This window comes from Neltuma alba, unplaced genomic scaffold, assembly GCF_004799145.2.
Source record: "Neltuma alba isolate B1F8T4 unplaced genomic scaffold, ASM479914v2 tig00012732_pilon, whole genome shotgun sequence".
Lineage (NCBI taxonomy): Eukaryota > Viridiplantae > Streptophyta > Magnoliopsida > Fabales > Fabaceae > Neltuma > Neltuma alba.
The window spans coordinates 35,136-51,717 of NW_021637152.1; the positions used below are offsets into that span (position 1 = coordinate 35,136).

General features: G+C 31.1%; 1 protein-coding gene across 1 annotated transcript; it reads right to left on the reverse strand.

Moving 5' to 3' along the window:
• Window positions 1–220: 220 nt before the first annotated feature.
• Window positions 221–1,396, reverse strand: LOC114730434 (uncharacterized). Its single transcript, XM_028917518.1, has one exon. It carries the CDS (start codon window positions 1,394–1,396, stop codon window positions 221–223), a length of 1,176 nt encoding a protein of 391 aa, XP_028773351.1.
• Window positions 1,397–16,582: the final 15,186 nt, after the last annotated feature.

Below are 16,582 nucleotides of genomic sequence, written 5' to 3' on the forward strand. Positions count from 1 at the left end.
TTCCATATAAGAATGTTCCATCAACTTGTATAATGGGCTTTAAATACGGAAACGCATCTATGCATGGCTTGAATGTCCAAAAAACACGATGAAACATTTCAATCGGTTGACCGTTTGTATTGACTTGAGAGCATTGTTTGTTTGAAAAATATATGCATGACCCAGGCATGAAGTGTTGAACTGCAGCTAACCATCTTGGGAGCAAGGAATATGAGGTCTCTCAATTTCCAAAGGCAATCGCAATTGCTAATTGTTTTGCCTTCCATGCTTTCCTATATGACACAGTATAACCAAACATTGATTGCATCCTCTCAATAATTTGTGACACTTTCACATCTGGTTTGTCAGTTACCATTGCCACAATGCAGGATGATATAACACCTGCGTCCAACTTTGGATGGTCTTGAGTTAATGACGTGCTCAAGCATACGTGAGGCCCCCCATATTTTGTAATTTGCCAATAGTTCTTGCTTTCCTTTTTGCAAGCCCTCACTCTCCAATTGCAATTATCTCCATAGTTAACACAACGATATTCTTCATACTTTTTACAAGAATAATAGACCTTAAATGTATGATGAACATGAACAGAATATAGCTTGACTGCACGTCTTAAAACTTGGACATTGCTAAATATTTTCCCAACATTTAACTCTTCATTATCACTAACATGCAGAATATCTTCTAATTCACCAAATTCAGGAGTTGTAACTGACTCAACATGAATTTGTGACAAGGAAGCATTTGTAACCTGATTTTGCTCATTCATCTCGTCATATTCATTGTCATTGTCACCATTATCATCCCCATTACCAGCATTTAAATAAGAATCATATTCTTCCTCATCTTCTGATTCATCCATGATATCTTCTACGTGAGGAAGAGAACATGATGATATAATGTTCCCACCATCTATGGGGAGTTCAAATGGTTGGAAACTTTCCATGTCATCACTAAACATAGATTCTTGTTCCATCATGTTCACCCTATTGCTACTTGATGGGGGCATATTTTCGACATAATCACCTATGGGTTGTGACTCAATATGGTGATTATCTGGTAAATCACATATGTTAGCATACAACTCTGCACATGTTAATTGAGTTGAAAATCTTCTAGTCACTTGCCACATTTGTTTTATATCTGTATCATCTTCCAAATTGCATGCTTGGTATTGTGGTGGATTTATGCATGTAGGATACCTATATACTAAATTTGTCACGTTTTGATAGGGAGGAAGTCGCAACTTTCGTCCAATAACTTGCTTCAATTTGCCCAAGGTAATGTTTTCATCAACTTTGATAATTTTCACATTATCAGATTCAAATGTTACACCAGCTGGGCCATTAAAAATTCGTCCATTTGCGAATACACACACGAACTCCTTTCTATGATCCATTTTACTTCCTAATCATTTCATTATAATCATTAGTCAAGTAAGATTAAATTATACAAATAAATTAACTCCACTATACCATTGCTTTTTTGTAAAATCAATATTTATTATTAGCTCAGAATATCCTATATAACCAAACACATAATAAAAGCCATATCTAAGGGGAAAAAATATATAATGAAAACTGCATAAATCCAAATTAAAAACTACTATAAAAGATGTGTTATTGCTATTATTGTCAAAATCTGTTAAAGTATAGTAAACAAACTTGATTACAAATTTAGTAATTTTCAGAACTTTTTAATCATTTTTTGTAAATTATTTATTTGCAATTAAAATAAATAAATAAGTTTAAGAAATAGAGTTTTTTTCCTTTTGTTTCTTTTTGTATTTCTATAATTTTATTTACATCAAGTATTAATTAATATATTATTGCACTATATAAAATACATTAAACATATATTTTTTTAATATTAAAATTCTTTCTTGTAATATTATTTTAATAATAACATATCATGAAGATTTTTTTTCATTTTACACACATATATATTATTTATACCTTATAATACCTATTTATTATTTCATTATTTTTGTAAAATTTAATTTAATAAATATTAATTTATTGCATGAAATTAAACATTTAATTGGACTAAAATCTTTTAGACCATTGGGTTGAAATGAAGGGTTCAAAAATAAAGATTTTTTCTCTAGTTTATCACATTCATTAAAAATTATTTACTTTAATTTCTTTTAAATTGTAAAAATATATTTCAAATTCCTAGTTTTTATTTATCATAGAATTTAAATGATATAAGTTTAAAAGATTTTATAAGTTATTTCAATTTATAATTCAAAACTTTTAAACACTTCTTTATTACAAAGATTTATAAACATACTTAGTTAAATATATATATTTATTATAAAAAATTAGTTAAAATTTTAATCAAATCTTTTATGTTTGCTTTGACTGATTGAAATTAATGTAACTATAAAAATATAATTTAAGACTTTATTAGAATCAGAAGTAAAATAGTAAATAAATTTTATTTTAATATTAATTTCAGTTAAAAATAATATTTTTAGAATCTTTTTAGAATACTTCTATTAATAGTGTTAACTAATTGGACTAGATGTATGCTTTTAAAATAGAGGAAAGATCTATGTAATTGATGCAAATTAGAAGAATAGTCAGAGTATTTTATTCTTGATTCAAAACACTCATATCATGACATGTCATCATCAATTAAAAAAAATACAACATAACAAATAGTGTGACAACCGCTCTTTCAAAACCATTTTAGATTAAATCCAACAATTTATTTGAATGATTAACCATGATAGAAAAGAAGAAACCTTAAAATTTTAAAATCGCTATCATGGTTAAAAGAAATAAACTTATATTACGAGCCACATCAATCGTTCACTTGGGCCTTGGACTTTCAAAGTCCAGAAATATCATTCAACCGTTAGCCCAAACCAAACTTACACTTTCAAACACACGAACTGATAAAAACAGTTAATATAAACTATAGAGCTCATTAATCAAAAGTCAACACTTTCAAAGGAGCGTTACACGTAGAGTCTAAAACGTCTCGGGCTTCCTCACGGCCCTATCATACCAGATAGTAGTAATTAAGAGTATTATTTTACAACATGATAGTAGATGAGCCCTATGTGGCAATATATAACAAGTCAGCACATAGAACAAAAGCAGGGAGGCTATACAAGCTAATCAGCACACTATGCCTCGGAGCCTTCCCTGATGGGCCACCACCTGAACTATCGCCTGAAAATGTTAAACCACGGGGTGAGACAAACGCCTCAGTAACCAACTTTCCAACTCATCATACATACTAACACGTGCTCGTGAGGTGTCAAGTGGGACAGTTATTAATTCTCGAGAAACATAGATATATCCACGAAATATAATTTCAATCATCCAAACCCTCACTATGGGGGCCAACACACAAGCCACATAAGTCTATCCCTCACTCTGGGGGATCAATCAAACATATGGGCCTATCCCTCACTCTGGGGGACGAAGAAGAAGCCACAAAGGCCTATCCCTCACTATGGGGGACGAAAGAAAAAGCCAACCAATGTGCACCAATGGCGGCCTTACCACGTGGTAGGATAGGACTCAATTCCAAAATCCAAATAACAACCAATCATTCACAATATAATAAAAATGTCTCAATATTTTCTCAGTATAATCAATAAGATATAAATCATATATCTCTTCCAAACTTCTCAATCAGCATTCCAAAAATCCCACAAGACAATTTTCATAACTCAAAAGATATAACATATCTATTCAAGTTCCAAATCTCAAATATTATTCTAAAAATAGCAAAATACTCACAAACAACATATTAGCACATATAACAAGTGGAAAGTGGTTACCTCTCGCCAAAGCAATACTAAGGATTACCACAAGGTCAATCCTTTGCTCAACCAATAATTAATCTACACAATTAATATAACCACATATCAATATAAACTAATTAATTAATTAATTAAACTTCTCTATATTATTTAAATTTTTACTCTAAATTTCCGCAACTCTCATAACTAAAAAAAATTATTAAGTATTTTAGAAACAACTTAAAATTTCTAACAACCCCAAATTATTTATTTACCATCTCCAAATTATTTACCTTAATAAAAAGGATTTTCATAATTTCCGAATATAAAATTACTATGTTCTAAATTCTAAAAATCTTCATTTAATTTAAACCTCAAAATCACACTATCAAAAATTCAATAATACTTCAAATATTCATAACTAAATAATATAATTAAAACTTTAATGGTATAACTACCATATATATATATTTCCATAAATAATAAAATTTTTAGCTACAATAATTATTTTAAAACCTCTAGTCACCCAATAAATAAAACTAAACCGATTAAAACCTCAATAATATATCAAACAACCAAATAAATTATTTAACTTAAATTTAATCGGTAAAAATATGGTATATCTCATACATAACAGATTTTCCACTAAATAAATTAATTTTAAATACTAAAACTAGCAAATAGAGAAATCTAAACCGATTAAAATTAACAACTCATTTATTTCTAAATTTCAATAGTCATCTTTTATCAAAACTCAATACTTATATCATATATAAGTCTCAAAATTTTCTCTAATCAATATGGTAATACTACTATTAGGAAGCATAAAATATATATGAGGGGGTATTTAACAACCCCAAACATTTATTGAGGGGGTTGAATTCTACCGCAACCCCCTCCAAATTTCTACCTCCCCTGTCAACTTTCCACCGAATTCGGTGGAAAGTTGACTTATATATTTTTTTTTCTTTTTTTTTAAATAATAAAATATTATTATATTATATTATTTTCAATTACTTTTTTTTTTTGAATTTTTTTTTTTGGATATTACAAATAGCATGGAAAAGGCAAAATGAAAAAAAAAATTATGAGTGCTCTTCATTCATTTCAATTTTACTTACACCTTATTTTTACCTAAAAAATATATGAAAGCAATGGTTCATTAGAAGTGGGTAGAAGACTTTTTTTTTTTAATTTACCAACTAAATATATACCACATATTTGATATTTAGGGCGTATATATAATTATTTTTCAATTTTATCTTACCAAATTTAAACTTCTCAAGAAGTATACTTTCATAACAAAAAATAATAATCTTATAACAAGAAAAAATGAAGCTTATATCAAAATCTTAACATCTTAAAACAATATAACATATGATAGTTTTACCGTTAAAATAAGAGGCACCTAGTTTAGAAAGAGTACAAATATTCCAAATTGTTGAACCCACCACTCACTTCCTGAAAATTAGAACAATGAAATATTAACTCATCAAGGATAGTATGGATGAAAAATCAAATTGTATATCACAACTATAAATTTTTTTAAAAGAAAAAATAGAAGAGAAACAACATACTTACAGCAGCAGTAAAAGAGCTTGTCTTGTTTGGAAACAAGAATGAAAAATTAATAGTACAGGAGAATAATGAAAATGAAACAACAAGTGAGAAGAAGAAGAAGAAAAGAGAACTTGGCGAAGAAGAAGAAGAAGAAGTGAAGAGTTGTGAAGAGAAGGAATTCACATATCATATATATAAAGCCATAGCTGTAGCCTCACGGGATTCTCGCATGCTATGTCAAAGATGTTTATAGAGCACACATAATTGGTTGGTCTTGCACGCATAATTGGTTGGTTTTGCATGCATAATTGGCAGAAATTCAGACGCATAATTGGTTGGTTTTGCATGCATAATTGGTAGAAATTCAGACGCATAATTGGTTGGTTTTGCATGCATAATTGGTAGAAATTTAGACGCATGGTTTTGCACACATAATTGGCAGCAATTCAGACACATGGGGTGAACAGGAAAAAGTGAAATCGTTCTTGGTGTGAACGATTTCACTTTTTCATTTAAAAAAAAAAATTAAAAAGTGAAATCGTTCATGCCAAGAACGACTTGTGTATAATTTGAAAATCGTTCTTGCCAAGAACGATTTTAAGTATAGTACAGTAGTAAATAGTTTTAAAAGTGCAATATTTTGGTAAAAACTTTTACTGTTTATCGTATTTCGGTAAAAAAGCCAGCAAAAACGTCCTATAGCCCTTTATTCATCAGTGAAACAAAAACGTGGGTAAGACATACTAAATCTTTCGGATGAGTATCCACCACACTACTAGGTTACTTCGATTTATATTGGACAAGAATCAAATTATTCCTTTGGATTGGATATATGAGTAAGGAATTGGCTACACAAGGCAAAAATTGAGCAGCATGCTTTTTTGTGCGAAATGTCAATTCTGCCATGTTCTTTATATCTAATACCTAATCAAATTATTCAGTTTTACTCCTTCCAAAAGGATCGATGCATATACATCTTGATCATTTGATTGTTGTTTTGCATCCTTGAGGTCACACTAGTGATATTCTCTTTATTAGTATGAATGCTCTGTGGAAAAATCAGAGTTGACAGGTTACGCTGCAGAGTTTTAGATGCAAAAGAATTGGACGCAAGTGAATGAAATATTTGAATAATATTTCAACATGTGACTTGGTTATTTGTGAAACAAAAAAATATGTTAGTTTATCTAGGATACTCTTTTAATCATTTGCCGTAAAACTATTTTTATGTAAATTTTTTAATATGCGGAATTAATAATGATAATTTAAAACTTATAAATTTTTTTTTAAAAAAAGTGAATTTATATTTTATATTTAATTAAGACTTAAAAATAATTATGATATTTAAAATTGAGAAACTATTAAAAATAAAAGATGTAATACCAACACATGTCGATCTTGTAATAGAATGGGTTTTAGTTCCTTGAATATGAGATATCAAGTTCAAATCTATGTGAATGCAGAAAACAAAAGTTATCCCGAATAAAACCTCATAATACTTAAATCTGACTAAATCAAGTGGCAGAGAGGGGGGGGGGGAGAGATGGGTCATACTCATACAACTATAGGGTAATAGGCAATGTGATATTCCCTTATTATTAGTGATATGGAGAGGCATACACAGTGACAAAGAAGGACACAATTATGTTGGTGGGAACATCATAAGAAGGAGAAGGAGGAGTCAACCAACATGGGGGAGGGCAACAACGTTGTTGTTGTCGTCAACGAAGACATAGACGCGGTTGCAGCAGAAGTCGGGCGATATGGCGCTGCCTTTTGGGAGGCTGAACACACTCACCCCCGGGTTGGTTCGAAGGATTAACTGTATTGCCTCCCCTGCATCCTTCCCCACTGTCTCTGGCCAGCTCACCCTCAGCCCTTTCATTTTTAATAACATCCATCACAATTACTATTAACTGACATAACTCATGAGTATCTTCATATATATATATATATATATATATATATATATATACTCTTCCGGTCCTTAATATAAAACCCAATTGTTGAGTTGGTTTTGATCCTAAATATAAGACACATTTATCATATTTATCAATTTTCTCTAAATTACCCTTATGAATACTCCCTCAATCATAATCAAGTAGAAGAGAAAGGTAGGGTATTAAGAAAGATGATTATGGTGTTTTAGGAAAAACATGTCATATTTCTTATAATTAACTCACTTACCTAACTTTCTTAATTTAATCAAATTAGTTAAATGGGTCTTATCTTAAGGACCAGAGGAGTATATATATAACAGACTAAAAAAAAATCTTTTTAACAGAGACAATCATGTTTGAACTACTGTTGGCACTAACTCCAAAAGTTTCTTCCTATAAAAATTTGAATATTGAATGATTCGTCATATTAATAGAAATTAGTTTATTCTGCTAAACTCAATTCTCCGGTGACGAATATAGTGAGAGACAGAGAGATGATACCTTGAGCTTGAGCACCACAACATGCTGGATCACCACAGCCACCGTTGAAGCAATGAGGATAAGGATTCCCAGACATGGCTCTTCCTTTTTGGTCTCTCACTTGTTCACTTCTATTCAAACTTATTACGAAGTGTCCTTCTTATATACTCTCACAATTCGGGTTCATGTGCCTCCATATTTATTGCGTATATTAAAGACATTAATGGTTATTCTATATATGAAGACAATGTACAATATTATCATTCATAAATTAAATGTAAATAAATTTTATTAATTATTATGAGTTTTAAATAGAATGATTCTTTTTTTTTTAGGCCTCCATAATTAATGAAAAAGATTTTATGAACATTCTTCATATTGAAAAAAATTACAAATTAAATGTGTTGGATCACACCATCTCTAATTAAAGAAGTTCATCATGAACATCTAAGATAAAAGGTGAATGCATTTCCCTTGGTTCAGTGAATAACTTAAATATTGATTCATGTGTATCCATTAATTGTCACATAAGTTCATATGTATACTTATAGTACAAAGAGTGAATGTATCTACAAAATGTGAATCAATGTCTTCATGACATTTAGGTAACAACTTATACACTTTAAATTTATCTGTAAATTTGATAGTCAACTTGTGGATCATGGAAATAATCTTATTGGTGAATCCTCCACGTTATATAGAGTTTAGAAAATGAGTCATGTTATTATAATAACTCAATAATAATACGATTTATTAATGTGTGTGTATCATCTCATTATTTTTTGGGATAATGATAAATAAAGACTGTGCAAATTGTAAAATTACAAGTCAAAATTTGTTACAATATTTTAAGTTTTTAACAGGTTTTGATAATAATTAACTTGCAAATAACAACATATTTTTTTTTTTAAAAAATATTTGATTTGAAATTTTGCAATTTTCACGGTCTTTTTTTTTTAATCGTTTCCCTTAAAATTTTTTAATCTCATTCCATTTTTTTCATTCTATTTTAACTTTGTTGGGGGATTCAACTTGGCTCTAATTAATCAGGAGGAGTTACAAACTTATGACGATTTAGAATCTTGGTACATATTAAAGTGTTTGATACTACTGAGAAATATTCTAAAGAAAATTTATCCTTTGATATTTATTTGTTGAAAATATAATTTTTTGTCATTTAAATTTGCCCTTATTTTGATTTTAGTCCCTCAAGTGTCTTTTTATTTAAAACATTGGTCCCCATAATTCGATAAAAAAAGTAGATAATTTTGCCCTTTTTTGAGAGACCAAAATGTATGACTTAATTATATCCAGCTTTTACTGAACACTCACCATTTCTACTCCCTCTCCAAATCAATCAATCTTCTTTTCCACTTCTAGAGATAGGAATTCGTATGATATCTTTAACTATATCAGTATCAAACATTTCTAGCAGCAAGTCTTCTGTCCACTGGCCATTTTCTAACATATCACTAGCAAGCAGCTCAGAATTGGTAGCACCGTTATCCACAGAATCTTTAAACGCACCTTCACCAACCCACTAGTCCTCCCAAGCCTCCACTCTCCTGCCATCCCCAATCCTCCAACTGAGATTCTGTTTTAAAATATCTCTTCCTTCTAAGATACTTGACCAGCCCCATGAAGCTCTCCCTCCGTTAGTGGCCTTCAAAAAGTCAGATATAAAGTTATTTTTTTGGAGTTTTTTTTATTCATAGAAAAACTTAAAACTGCACCATTTTTTTTGGCTCATAATATATCAAAAGTTCATTGTTTTATATATACATACACACATACTAACTCGTTTTATAATCTTTCACTAAATAATCAGTCCCCGACTCGAGTCAATCGTTTTCGCCAATCCTCTTCCCAAAATGCAGCTGAAATAAGCGAGCAGCTGGCTCAAACGGATATATATACATACACACATACTAACTCGGGTCCTATTTATATCTCGTTTGTAGACTACAAGTCTTATAATAAGGAACAAAGGTAGTATATATATAATCCCAGACTATGGAAGCTATCTTATGAAGATCTTCCTTGGTAGCCCACCTGTAGAAAGATGGAGTGTTGCAGACACAAGAAGCGACCTGATTTGGGTCGTCCAATGCTCACCTTGTCCAATGCTATCTTCAAGATGTGTCATTGTATGATCCCACAAAATCTTGCACTTTCAAGTCTGAGTCTTGCGGCTCAACAAACTGTACTTTTCTCGCTCAGCTTCAACATAGATGCGGAAACTCAAGTCGGTGTTTGTACTTTTATTTATAAGGAGATCAGGCTACACGGTGGGAGATTTGACAACAGATTTCAATCAGTTTTGGTACTAGCGATGGCAAATCTGTTTCGTCCCCTAAATCAGTGTTTGGATGCCGACATGACAATCTTGGGAAGTTCAATAGGCACATGGCAGGACTTGTTGGACGAGGTAATGGTCCTTTGATTTGTCCCTAATTTCACAACTTGGCAATCAGATTGGTCACAGATTTTCCCACTGTTTGCCTCCTTTAGACGAAAAGGCTGCAACTCAGTTGAGATTCGGAGATGAAGCCGACGTATCAGCAAATGGGGTCGTGTCCACTCCCATGCATAATCACCAATCCTTACCACCTCAATCTCGAAGGTATATATCTGTTTTACTTCGAGATTAATGTTTTTTTTTTTTTGCGTCTTTTCGTTTTAAAGTCTTGAACTTGGGAATTCAAATGATTCTTGAAATAGGATATTATATATGAATCTTTATTTTGCGGTCAACAGATATTGCAGATTGATCAAAGCAACAGACTGATTCAACATTGACACTTCTTCGATCAAGTATTTACGAGCAGTGGATAGTGCAAAACCCTGAATTCAATCTGTGTTACACCAATGTTAACTCCACCAAGAATGTTCCAAACTTTGAGGTTCATTTTACAGGAGCCAACATTTCCTTAAAACCTCAGCACTCATTCCTTCTTGTATCCAACGATGTGCTGTGCCTTGCAATGTCTCCCACAAATGGAAATTCCATTTATGGAAACGTGGATCAGATTGACTTTGATGTAGATTAGAGAGAAGTTTCTTTTGCTCCCGGTGACTGTACTAATTAAACAGTAGACTTCAAGTCCCATCGATAGGGTTATATGCTTAATTATGAGTCATGTAGTTGGGTGATCTAGCTCAAGTGAAATACAGGCACTGTAAACCCAACCTACAGCACACAGACACTCCGTGTTTTTGGAAGTGTCCGATGAGCGTCTGAGACTAATAACTAGCTTTTGAATTAATAAAAGAACACTTAAAAAACGATGCTAAATTAAATGAGAACTATATAACAGGAAGAGTATCTATCTATTACTATCGGTTCGTAACCCATCCTCTTTCCTTCCCATCATTTTCCCTCCTTTTCTTTTTCTAACTATTAGATTAATATTTGAATAGTTGAGATTTAAATCTTTTTAAAACTATTATTAAAATATTAAATTATAAAAATAAATAAATAATAAATTACAAACTCTATTAAAATTTAATTCTAATGGCTTGCAAATGCACTAAATTTTAAAATTTTTTAAAATAGTTTATAAAAATTAAAATCTCAGTACTGTTGAAATATGTTAATTCAACAGTTAGAAAAGAAAGGGGAGGGAAGAAGAGAGATTCTAACCCGTGATTTTTATAAGGTGATATCTTTTTTTTAAATTGAAATATAGGGTGATATCCTTAATTTAACTACAAGAATGATCCTAACCTACAAGAAGAATATTTTCTGATGGAGGTAGTTCATGTATGGAATGGAACATTCATCTTCCCTGAATATTTGGAATTACGTTGTGGTGATTTGAACCTTTTTAATCAAATTATATAGTAAAACACAACCCAAGTTAACTAAGTGAAAAAAAAAACATAACAAAAGAAAGGGGTTGGAAAAATGATTTTTCTTTTATAAAACTAATCTAGAAAATAAAGAAATAAATCTAAAATATTTTTTGGAAATTTTTAATAAAAAGAGACAATGAAAATTATACTAACTATAAAGTTGTGGTCATTTTTTTACTAACTATAAATTTTATTTTATGATAATTTATTGGAAAAATTTAAGATAGCCCATATTGGAGCAAGATAATTTCTAAATTCCAAAACATTCTGAAATTTTACTACACCCCCTTAGATCAAAATTAAATTAAATTTCATGAGCAAAAAGACATGAGTGCTGTTGATTAATTTTTAAGTTAAAAAATATCAATTGTCAAAAGAGTTTTGACTCCCAAATCTTTAACCTTTGGTGATTAGCTACTAGAGTGCTGGTGGCCGACTGCCATTCTGATCTCTTGTGATTGGCTGCCAGAGCTCTGGTTATCAAAGAATTTTGTGCAAATAAGGTAGTCAAGGACGATTTGAACTTATGACCCTTTGCACGCTAAAACAAGTTACAACCACCAAACTAGCCAATCTATTTAATTATATAATACAAAGAATAAAATATATGTAACAAAACAAATGTGAGTATCCAAATGTGGATGACCAAAAGAAATAAGAAGATTTGCTACACAAATCTTATGTCTAGCTAGGTGTGAATGAATTTACAAGTGTCTAGGTGAAATAATTCTCTTATGTTTCTTATAAATAGTCTCATCTGCATTATAAATCTTCTTATTTTACTTGTTCATTCACACTTGAATACTTGCATTTGTTTTGTTACATGTACTTTTTTTCACATTACATAACTAAAGGATTGGATGGTTTGTCTGGTCAAAATTTTTTTGGTGTGCCTAGGGATAATAAGTTTAGACCTCTTTTAAGCTCTATTTGGGTTGGCATTCAGCCCACTTGTAAGCAACTTATTATTAACAAGCACGTTTGGATAATTTTTTTCTGTTTGGAATAGCTTTTGGTCCATTTAACTTATGGGTCAAAAGCCGCTTAAATTATGCTATTCGAAAAAGCAAATCAGATCTCACTTTTACCCTTTCAACCGTGCTTAATAACTGTGGAGGAGAAAAAGAATGTGGAAGCGGGAGTGCCTTGATTGTTTTTGTCCTTATCCATAGGGTCACTCATTCATGTTATCAGAAGTTCAAAATGGCAATAACGTGGTAGGGGGATTAGCATTGTGCATTTCAGTTATTTATTATTATTATTATTTTTAAATTTTCTCTTGGTATGGCATTATGTACATATGATCCATATAGATTTAATGAAATTCACCTTCAGTCATTTTACGATTAAATTTATTATTTTAATAATACTTTAAACAACTTTATTTTTACATGTTTATTTAGAAAATAGTTCGGTCTCACCTTTAAAAAATTTACTATTCCCTCTTGTTTTTATTATAAGTTTCAAATAATTAATTTGCAGATAACAAAAAATTAGTTGAAATTAATTAAAAGTAATAAATAGGCTATAAATATACTTTTAATTTCAAATATGCTATTATAATAAATGGGAAAAGGTATAAAATAAAATGTATAGAAAAATGTAACTAAAAAGTATAGCATAAGAGAAATATAAATTATTTACATGTATTATTTAATATCATGCCCTTTTTGGTCATCTTATAATAGAACTTACTTTTTCAATAATAATCCAAACAACTCTACTTACAAACTGACTTATTAACAAAAAATAATCCAAACATAAATCATATTATCCAATCTAATTTTTTTAAAAGTTAAATTAAAAATAAGTTATTTTTTCAACCGTTAATCCAACCAGGCCCTTAGTTAGAATTGGCTTTCCTCGTCTACCCTCACCATTCTCTTCTCCTCCTCTACCCAAAACTATGCTTATCAGAATGTGCATCGTTAAAGCAAACGGCTCTCTTCAGCAGCACAAAAAATGGAACTTGATATAAAGCCAAAAAGTAATTCGCGGATGAGAACGAACAACAAGAAAACGACTAACAGAGATTTTAAAAGCGCCCAGTTTATATTAGAAAAAGAGGAGTGAACAGAACATCTAAAACACAAGCCCAGTAAGCATAATGACCAGCTCGATGCTTACACTGAATCGACGGAAATCGACGGCTCTGCAAAGGTCAAACTGGCCGGAGGCAGAGCAGGAGAGACTAGAGAGGCGAGTTCGTGAGCAGGCAAGCGGAGGATGAAGGGAAAGTGTTGTTGTAGGCCTGTCTCAACTGGCCCACTGGCCCAAGAGAGGGGGCAAAAACAAAAAAACTGCCTCAGCATATTCGTCCTTATTTCCATAGCAATCATAATTACAATCATGCCACTGATAAAACCACGTCGGAGAGAAAATGGAGAATAGAATAAAAAACATTGAAGGCAAATCAAAAGTATATTTAGAGACATGAAATGCGTTTAAGAAAATTGTTAAAAATCTCCTCATTATTAAATTTATTGTCTAAAGAAGATAATTAAAATTTATTTAAAGGTGTAGAATCGGTGTAACTTATTTTTAATGATCGTACCCCTTTTTTTGGACTATGTACAACATCAGCATAGAATGAAAGGCATTTGTATACTGATGAAAATATGTTACATATAGTCTAAAAAGACTTGCATGTAACATTAGATAATAAATTGTGTGATGAGAATGCATTTCTCGTTCTGCATGCTATTGATTTAAACGATCCGATTATGTTATACCATCACAAAATAGACCGTAACTGCATGTTTTGCAAAAACAAAAGGCTCAATAATGGAAAAAAGGACGAGCTCTTAATTCTTCTGGAGATACAAGAAACAAAGATAGAGAGAGATGGAATAAACAAAAACTGCGAAGTGTGAAACTTCACAAAGAAACCTCCACCATGAGAAGAAACAGTGTCCATAAGGAATGAAGGAATCACAAACAAGAGAAACCTCCACCCACCACCATGAGACACTGAAAGGGAGAAAAAAAAAAGCACCAAATTCACGTATGTATGGTTTTGTCGAATGAACATTCTGCGATGCTGCGGATTTCGAGATTTGGTACCCTCACTTGCCTCCTACTCCATTCATTCCATTGTCATTCATATAAAGCAAAAGCCAAAAGTGGAAGAGAATTGAAGAGAGAGAAAGATGGAATAGCGATCAAGAGGGCTTTTTCACATATATGCTATGGACAGTAAAAATTATTGAGATGCTGCGGTACTATGAAAAATATTTATATGAATAAAATAAAATTTTGTAGAAGCAATATTGTTACAATTTTAAATTTTTGGGGTAGATGCCTAATACTTTTGAATGAAAACTTTCTGAATAAATTTGTACATTAACCCAATTTTATTGTAATTGATGATGCGTCATTCAAGGCCAAAATAATGTTTATGAATAAGGAAGAAAAATTGGTGAGCAAGAGAAATTAAACTCATCAATAATCCTACAAGAAAGAAAATATATACCAATAATAATATGAAATACAAAATATTGACTACTTAATATTACTTCCGGTCCTAATTATAAGATCTCATTTATAGTTTAAAAATAGAGTCTTATAATTAGGATCGAAAGTAGTATAAAATTTTATATTCAATTAGATTCTCCCACACAAGCCTTAGTTCCCACACAGGAGTATTTCTAGTAGAAATGCGAACAAAAAATGAGAAAGAGAATGAAAATATGAATGCAAATGAGTTTAATTTGATGGAACATAATAATTATATTTGTATATCATCCAAAATTAAAAATAAATATTGCTCTCTAAGTTTATGTTTGATTGGATTATTGAAAATGATAATGGTAATGACTTAGCTAGACCTGTATAACCCAAAGATAACGCAAACCTATCTTCTAGTTCTATGATGTGCCCTTGGGATACGTTAATGCAAACTTTCTAACCCAAAAATCACGCAAAGAAAACTCCATTCTAATATAAAAGCTCATCTAACTATTCCTATTTCTCTTGCGTCTCTCAGACATCCATTTTCTTTTCACACTCATCTATTCCCATTTGTTACTCGGTTTGATTGTGTTTCCTACCATTCTTCAGGAATTCTTTTCTGCCCCGTGCTCCTTCCTCACTCATCGAACTGTTCCTATTTTCTTGGTTCTCAATTTCCTCTACTCGTTTTTCTCAGTTTCTCTCTGCCAATATTCGTCAAACATGTCCTTTGTTCACACTTCTTTTCCTTCATGTTCCTTCCTCGCTCATTTATTATTCCTGTTTAATTTCCTCAGCTCGTTCTATAACCCGCCCACCTCCACAAGGAAACGTCCACAGCATTATTGGCTTTCTTCATAGGAGAGACCAATAAATGTGAGTCTCTTTTCTCCATAAATTTATGGAGCCAGGGTGTCAGCTGCCCCTTAATTTAGGACTCTTTCCAAATGTCTTTTAGCTTCTTTTTATCATTGGATTCTATATAAAATGAGTGACATTTTGATATTTTATTTGCAGAAAACAGTTTAGTTTTCAATTATTTTGTCAATTTTTTTTAAAGATCTAATATTCTAAGTTAAAAAAATTGAGTGTTAAATTTTTAAAAAATCCTAAAAAATTGAAGATTAAATCATTTTTTTACAAATGATATATCAAAATGTCACTCATTTTATATAGAATCTAGTAGTAAAAAAAGTTTAAAAAAATATATGGAAAGAGTCCAAAATTAAAGCACAGCTAACACTCCCCACCCATGCAGAGAAGGAAAGAAACATAGTGATATTTTAGTTTCAAATTTATAATTAAACAACAAAATCTCTTAGTTTGACATGTAGATGATATGTGTACTAATATAATTTGGAGGCAAACCGGACTATCATATGGTATTTTACCGAGAAATCACGCAAATCACGCAAATCTGTGTCCATTGTAACCTTAAAATCAACTGAACTTTTCTATATAAAGAACCTCAAGCCCCTTCTTTGCACATCAAATCTTCTCAGTCATATATCCTTTGTTTTTTTCCTAGTATTCTTCAAAC